The sequence below is a fragment of the Nicrophorus vespilloides genome, unplaced genomic scaffold (genome assembly GCF_001412225.1).
Source record: "Nicrophorus vespilloides isolate i.1.1-1 unplaced genomic scaffold, Nicve_v1.0, whole genome shotgun sequence".
Lineage (NCBI taxonomy): Eukaryota > Metazoa > Arthropoda > Insecta > Coleoptera > Silphidae > Nicrophorus > Nicrophorus vespilloides.
The window spans coordinates 1-9,017 of record NW_017098756.1 but is presented as its reverse complement, the minus strand read 5'-3'; the positions used below and the strand labels follow the sequence as shown (position 1 = coordinate 9,017).

At 31.4% G+C, this 9,017-nt stretch overlaps 1 protein-coding gene across 1 annotated transcript; it reads right to left on the bottom strand.

Annotated features, from left to right (window-relative positions):
• Window positions 1-4,239: 4,239 nt before the first annotated feature.
• LOC108563129 lies at window positions 4,240-4,745 on the bottom strand. Its single transcript, XM_017921718.1, has 2 exons — window positions 4,732-4,745; window positions 4,240-4,615 (listed from the first exon to the last, which is right to left on the bottom strand). The coding sequence occupies exons 1-2, from the start codon at window positions 4,743-4,745 to the stop codon at window positions 4,240-4,242; spliced, it is 390 nt and encodes a 129-aa protein (XP_017777207.1).
• Window positions 4,746-9,017: the final 4,272 nt, after the last annotated feature.

Genomic DNA, 9,017 nt, shown 5'->3' with positions numbered 1-9,017 from the left:
ATGAAATAATTCCAGTTTTATTAGAGTAATTATGGTAAAACTTGGACAATAGTTAGAAAACATAAACATATTTGATGAATTATTGCATTTTTTGAGCAACGAATGTTTTCCATTCTCTTTGTTTTTTTTTTTCATAGGACTGGACGAGGTCTTTAATAAATATGTAAACATTTTCAGAAAAATTATATTGGAAAATAAAGAAAAATGAAGGAAAATGTTGCTTGCAAATTAGATTTCCACAAGCAATTTAGCTCCGCATTCAATTTGAATTTAAATCACTTTTTGTAATAATAAGAGAGCTGTGCAGAGCGGAGGACGCAAGAAATAGAAGAAGAGCAAAAAAAATGAATGGTTTTTAATTCCTCCCCTTATTCCCTCCCCATTTTGCGCTTTTCACGAAAAGAGGACATAATCCCATTTTCAACGGGCGCCCCATTAAAAGCGGCTATAGGAATATGCATGCATCCTCTTCCTTCTCCACACCAGACAAAGTTTCAAAGAGTCCTTTTTGTCGGTAAAGTTTATGGTCAATCCTAATACGTCTTCGCATAGTTTGCCTTCGCTTTTAATCTGCAAAGCTCGTACACAAAGAAAGAGGAGAGAGCCTTTTCTATATTGATTTTTATATAACATAATTATGCGGCCTTATGTATGTGCGCTTCAGGATGAAGTGGATTACAGTGTGGAGACGGATGAAGTAGTAACAAGCTCATGAAAATGTATTTCCTGGCTGAATTTAATTAGTAATTATCGCGGATATTCGTGAATACTTGCCGAGCAGTAGCGGAGAAGAGTTTCGAAACATTTTAAGTGTGCAAACAACAAACACTGGGGGAAGATGAAATTAAGCGTAGTCCTACGCTCTGAACCCGACCGATTCCATCCCTACGAATTCATTTCTCCTCACTTCACTCTTTTTCAGCGACCGCTGAAAGGAGCACGACTCGTCAAAAGAAAATTTAATTTGCGTCCGTGCCATTTCGCGTTCAACAATGCCAGAAGCAATAATTGCCAATTGGCTCTGTTCTCTCTTGCTTTGTGAGTCTTCGGCCAAGGACGGACGAGCAAAGGATTCATAGAGTTTGAACGTCCTCTCCGAGTCTTTGATTCTTCTACTTTTTTTTATTCTTGAACCAGAATTGGTTTCAGTTCAACTGTGAGCAATAATTTCCTCTTTGATATAAAACCTAAGTACATATCCTTATAATTCATTGATAAGTTACATACTTCGATTTGAAAGTCTAAAAATTAGTTTTTAATAAACTTTTCCATTTGATATTTATCATTGTCATCTATGTAATTAAAAAAAATGGTAAAAAACAAATGTTTTCTATATGATAAATCCAGTGGACTTTAAACATATTTTTTGTTTTATTATAAACAATTCGAAACTACTGCGATTTTCTTGTAGTATTGAATAGAAAATCTAAATAAAATTACCAAAATGAAACAACAATAGAAACATTTTCTAAAGAACTGAAAAACTGTTAGCAAAATACATTTTTTTTTTTAGAAATTATATCTTTCAATTATAGTAACAAAATAAACTTACGTTAAATATTTTCTTTTCCAATTTAAGTTTTTATTTTTATACTCTCCAAACATGAATTTAATGGTTAGTTGAGATTTACAAAATTTGTAATTAATAAATGTAAATTTTTACTTATTTAATTAATGTATTTCAAAATTTTTCTTTTTTATTAACTTCAGATTCAACTAAATTCTATAAGTATTTGCAAATACAAACAAACAAAATTTCAGGTTCAATGTAAATAATTTTAAATGTTGAAAAATCACAAGCATTAAAATAAATTAATTTTTTTTTATAAAATGTTCATTATTTTAACATAAAATACCAAAAGATTCACCGAAATTGTTTAATGAAAAAAAAAAACTCGGATAAAAGAAAGATTTTTTTTCAGAAATAATATTTGTATTTCTATTAAAATTATAATACATCAAAGATTTTTAGTGTATAGAATAATTAAATTAAGTTATAAAAAAAAATATACAAATTGTGTAAGTAAAAATGTTTGTTTTTAATAAATTTTCATCTTCATATAAGAAATGTTTTTAAAAAAGTTTAATTACAATGTCGAAACAAACTAAACTTTGAATCTGTCAACTTCCAGATAATTAACAGAAATGCTATTAACAATTAACATTAATTAATATAAAATATGGTATAATTTAAATATTGATTACGTAATTGTTCTAATATTTTCTTAATTATATTATTAATCAATCAATAAATGTAATAATTTAAAATTCGTTACAAATTTATACATATTTTTGTGTAATTAATAAATACGTTTCATTGTGTGAATTTTCGTAAAAATGTAAAGAAACGTTGAGTTTGTTCTTTCGATTTAGTAAGTACTTGCATGATTGTGAATAAACGAGTTGTTGAATTTCAATTGAAGCTGAAAAACCATGAGAAATTGAATGAACGTAATCGTCTCCAATTAATGGGTATTATAAATACGCACTAATGAGGGAGCTCGATGCAATTAAATATGAAATGCTGCTATTGTGGACAATTTCGGAATTTAATAATTAAGAAATATTGTAAAAAGAGAAAATCCATTCATTGAGTTAATTAACAGAAAAAAATACATACACCAGTAAAAAAAGAAAGCGCATAATTTCGCAACAATTAAGTCCAAGTTTCAAGAGATAATTACGTTTTTATTTTTATTTTTTTAGGAAAATAATTACAATAACCATAATGATCGTTATTATGAATGAATTGAGAATCAATTCGCTTCGATGAGTCTGCTTTTTCTTGTATTCGTTTTCTTTTTCTGTCATGTTTTCTCGTGCTTTTTATGATCCGCGTAATTGCGGAGAAAACAACTGCCGTAGTCCAAATTTATGCTGTCATTATTATTACTACTATGTGCAATAATTAATTAAATCCGGATAAACGCTTGCATCCATGGAAACCAACCGTTCGTTCTTTGTTTTGGTAGTCGGCATAAATAATGCAGCGCATTCCATTATATAATTCCGGGGGTAAATATTTCCGGGTATATTAATGAAAATGAATGATATAAATATTGCATTAATTAATAATAAAAGCTAATGTGCTATGTTCGTACAGTGGATGTGCATGAACTCAACTCGACCCCCTAACCCCTCATACACATACATTGTAAATGGGTCATCATATTTTATGCAAAACTAAATTTATGCGGCAATTGTCCGAAATTCAGACCTCCCGTCGTATTAATCGATCATACTTTGCTTTGTACATGTAAAAAACACTACCCTTATTTTATTTATTTTTTATTGTCTTTACTTTAACACGTAACAACCACTTAAACATAAATGAAACACAAGTGGGTCAAAATGACCCGTTTAGTAATTATCAAAAAATAGAACAAATTATTAATTTTTGCAACAAACAGATTAGTTCCTCTTAGTCTGGACACATTTTTGAGCAAGCAGTATAAATAGTATTATTTTGCATATGTCACAAAACGTTGCTGTTTCTTTTGGATGTTTGTATTCGTTCATTATGTTGCATTCATAAACGTATTTGCTATAGGTTTTGACCCTAAATATACTCTACAATAAAATAAGTACCTCGTCACGACTGCTTTGACTTTTTTTTGTAGAGGTGAGGAAACCTTACATAGGGACCACGGGTGGAGTCATGGTACTGTGGGATTCTTACCGCACTAAAACCTCTCCCCTTCTTCGCCAGCATGCAGGACCTGTATTACTATACCACTCTGCGATGCTGATTGTCATTGCCTTTCTGGCACTTCACCTACATCATTAATGCTGGCCTCCACTGCCACTATCCTCGTAGGCCTTCTGCAGCCTCCGCTGTTGTTCTTCTGTGCTTAATAGCACCTCTGATATGTACGCTGATACAATATTCGAGCTGTCACACTATTCAGTATTTCACTGATAATATTTGCTGGCTCTAGCAGAACTTCCAATTCTGCCTCCGCCTCGTGCTTCCTTCCAACTCATCTGCAGCACCTAAATAGCGTGTGCTCAGGGCTATCGTCCTCCTCGCAGTACCAGCACCTTTCATCCTTCTTCTTCGCGATGAAGTGCAGGTACTTGCCAAAGCATCCATGTCCAGACAGCGCCTGGCTCAGGTGAAATGTTGTTTCACCGTGCTTTCTGCTTAACCAAGGCTCTATTTGCAAGATTAGGCGCCGAGTCCAGGCTCTTTTCTCCGACCTGTGCCATTTATCTTGCCATTTTTGAAGCAGTCTGGCTCTAGCATCCGCTTTGGTCGCGCCACTGCCTCTCACAACTCTCCAGAACAAGGAGCTTTATTGGTGACACACCAGCTATCACCTGCACTGCGTCTCGGGAAATTATCCTATACGCGTTGCATATCCTAATTGCTCCTCTCCGTTGGACCGTTTCTAGCGCTTTCCTATACCTTAGAACTGTTATTGCTTGTTCCCATATAGGAGCAGCGTACAGCATAATAGATTGTGCCACTACTCCTAGCAATCTTCTCTTGCTAGACTTCGGTCCACCCTTGTTGTATATCAACCTGCTTACAGCTGTAGTTGTTTCTGCTGCTCTGATATGCTCAGCGTAGGTCAGGCTACCGTCAATGGAGACCCCTAGGTTACTAGAATGACTAGAAGATCAATTAAATTACAATAGAATGTGAATGAAAATAGATATCACGTTGTTGATTTCTTGTCTTTCTTGTTTGGACAAAAAAAAATAAACATTCAAGAGCGTATTTATTACTGTAGACGGGTCATTTTGACCCGAAGCTCTACAATTAAATAAATTGAAAAGCGTAATACAAAATAGTAGAATAACTAGCAATTCAACTCACACAATAAAATTACAATAGAATGCAATTAAAAACAAATATTAGGTGGGTCACTCTGACCTATCCGTAGTACTAACGTGTTAAATCGATTCTTTGCACTTGTGGTAACCACCCTTATTTCTGTTTTTGCTTTATTATTATTTTTTGATTGTCGATCATTTTTGTATCCGAAAAAAGAATACAAATATGTAAATAAAAACGGTTCGTCAAAAACGGCGTCGGAATTTCATTTACCTACACCGAAAATGATTATCAAACAGACCGGACAAAACGATTATGATTCGTACACCGTTGTGAATACTCGCAGCTATTTGCTCTTGCATAACAATCGTGGAAAAAAACAAAATATGTCGGTATATCTGCGCGGAACGAGAACAAAACTCACATGGAATTTTTCAGTGGAAATAGCATCATCATCATATATTTTTTCTCTCTATCGTTTTTCGTTTGTTGTTGTTTATTTGTACTGAGTTCAGACAATGAGTGGATTGGTGATTTGTTTCTTTTTTTTTAAATGAATCGAATTCATCTATAACGGATCTATTGTATCGCATTTGCCGAATCTCGCATTCAGATTTGTTGGACAAACAACAAAGGGTCTGCTTTCTTCCTACCCTCTGTGTTTCTGTTTTCGAGCACTTTTTGGTATGTCTGAAGGGTTGTCTCGAGAGCAGCGGACGCGCATTGCATATTTAAGGGGTTTGAGCTAAATCGATGCGCATTAAAAAAGGACTGAATCTGCTCTGCTATAAATTAATTTACATGGAACGTTTTTTCTTTTCCCTTTTTTGTTTGCAAATTTGATTCCATTAAATTACTGGAATAAGTGGAGAATATTTTACAGCAACAACAAATAAATACAATCTTGTAGTTTATTATGCAGTTTATAGATTGGTTAAAATTTAGTAAATTTTGAAACTAAAATAATTTGATATTATTAATTAGTTTTTAAGTATTTAATTTAAATTTTTATAATATAATTCTAAAAACCATGACTTTGTGAACAAATGGTATTCTTTAATGAAGTAATAGTAATAATTATCGATTTTTGTCGTGAAATTTGGTAAGGTTTTCTTTGATATATTTTCAAAGATTTTTTATGTTTATTTTCAATTAATTTCTTTTTTCCACTCATTTTATAAATGAGAATTATTATAAACTACATTTTCTAGTTAATAAATGGACGTAAATACATACTTTATGTATATATCAATGTTTAATTAAAAAAAATACGAAGTTTGTAAATTATTTTCTGATTACCTTTTATTCTTTAAATGTGAATGAATGAAAACTTTATTTTCCATTTAATTTTCTGTAACTTGGTAAAGTAAATAACGCTGCAACTACGTTACACGGTGCAACTATGCTTCCAAAATTTCAGGGCGACCAGTTAAGAAGATTTTTTTATATATATTTGTATGCTCTATCGGAGAAATTTGCTGATCATAAGGAAACAGTTATTAGAGTTCTTCCTCTCAATAAAAGGAAGTGGCGCTCTGAATCTTCCCAAGATTTGTATTTTTTTCATACACGAAGCATCCGTCGTGTTACAATTCATTTATTAAATATCTTTTCCAGTTAATAAATAAATATGAAGATATACTTTATGTATATTTGAATGTTTAATCAATTAACTACTGAAATGAAATATATTCACAAATATAATATATCAAAACATGTATGATGACAAATGTTTTGGAATACAGTCCATTTCCAACAGTTTCTTCATCACTATCACTATTTGAGTCACTTGAACTGTTCATGTTACTAAATGACAATATTTCTTCTTCGTCACTACAATCATCTAATTCCACAAGATGTTGACAGAAAATTGTTCTTATAAATCTATTACAGCTAGATTGATAGTACTAAACGAAATATTTCTCATATTTCTTAATAAAATTGGATAAAATAAATGCAATCAATGTATTTATTTTGCGTAGACAAATCTAGGTAATTTTAGGTGAATTTACGTAAAACTATCTTTTTTTTAATTTAATTAAATATAGACGAACCGATGGCAGACCTGGCATGAAATCAGGGGATCACAGAAGGGCAAGTCCTATTACAACCGCTTCCCAGCGGTCAAGTACAAACCCTGGTTCCATGAACTAAAACTCACGAAAAAAGCCGACATTTCCATTCTCACCAGACTCAGGTCGGGGTACTGTCTCGTTCCGGCTCATCTCCATAGGATGGGCTGGACCGATTCTGATCTGTGTGCCTGTGTCAGTTTAGTAACGGTGAACCATTGCTTCTTCGATTGTCCCAACAACTCAGCCATCAGTGTGGAATTAATTACTGCTCTCGTAGCTCTCAAAGTCCCACTGCCTACCTCCATCCTTCTTTTGATGGGAATCGTGACGTGTATTTGTCCCTCTCGGAATTTTCAAGAAGATCCAACATTTTGATCTAACATTTGCTCTGTATAATTGGTTGCAAGACTTCTCTTCTACTCTGCCTGTCTGGTTGCGGTCGTAGTTTTTGGAAATTGTTTATATTACTTTACTATCTTATATGTTACATTTAGTCCCTATTTAGTACGAGGCGGAAACTGGCGAAATTGTGCGCGGCACAAGCTAAATGAGAAAGGAAGAAGAAGAAATATAGAAGAATATATAAATTCTATTTATTCGAAAGTACAAATATTAATACTATAAAGTTGCAAATTAATGTATGTTCTCCATTCATGTGATATAGTGAAAACTTTATCTTGCAAATACATAAATATCTCATAATTACATAAACTATATTAATTCGAAAGTACATTTCTATACACAATGAATTTCTAAATTATTTGTTTGTTTATCATTCATTTACTAAATGTGAATTAATGAAAACTTTATTTTTTTTTCAATTAGTCAATTGATTACACCAATCATGTTTATTTGAAAGGATAAGTGTAAAAACTTTGAAGTTGTAAATTATTTTATTTTAATTAATTGTGATTCACGAAAATTATGTATTTTTGAGCATCCTGTATCTTCGAAGAATTGTTTCCAGCAATTTATCTGGCTTTCTCTTTTACTCTTTTACTCTTTTTCTTTTATTCTTTTTCTGTTTCGAAATTGTCTACATTCGTTCTACGTCTTTGTCTACCAGAGTTTCTCAAACTCGGCTGTCTCTGTCCACCAGTAGACCTGTCTTCAGCTGTGGTCATTTCTTTTTCATGTTTTTTCCAAGTATTTTCTCTTGTTGCCCTTCCCAATGCAACTGCTTTTTTATGTCTCCTTGTCCTGTCTGTAATGCTGTAGGATATGTATGTGATTACTAGATTGCACTGGTAACTATGAAAATATAAATGTATGGGCTTTCCAACGTGCTAACTGACATATTTGCTATTATCACTGTTTTGCTGTAATTCACTGTCAAAATTGGAAAAATCATCAATTTTCTTAATAACCATAGATGACAAATAAAAACTAAATAGTTAGAAAAAAAAAACGTTATTTTATAATCACATAAATTATGTGCAATAAGTCCGGTCTGTAATGCTGTAGGATATGTATCTGATTACTAGATTGCACTAGAAACTATAAATGTTGGGCTTTCCAACGTGCTAACTGACATATTTGCTATTATCACTGTTTTGCTGTAATTCACTGTCAAAATTGGAAAAATCATCAATTTTCTTAATAACCATAGATAAAAAATTATCTTATAATCACATAAATTATGTACATTTCCATACAATATGAATTTTGAAATTATTTACTTTTTACCATTCATTTACTAAATGTAAATTAATGATTACTTTATTTTTCAATTAATTACATTTTTCTGTGATTACATAAATCATTAATTTAAGGTACAAGTGAAAAACTGTGTAGTTGTAAATTATTTTCTTTTAAACATTCATTCATTAAATGTGAATGAATTATAATACTATTTTCTAGTTAATTAATTATGTATGAATATATAAATTCTATTTGATCAAAAGTACAAGGGTAAATACTATAAAGTTGTAAATTATTTACTGTTCTCCATTCATTCATTAAATGAGAACTAATGAAAACTTTATTTTTCAATTAATTAAATATTTCTATGATTACATAAAGCTATGAATTTTGTTTACTGTTCATTCATTAAAAATCAATAAATGAAGATTATATTTTATGTTATATATCATGTAATAGCCTCACAGTTTACAATATTATAAAATAATAGTGAATGAAGTTATAGTATTATATAATAAATT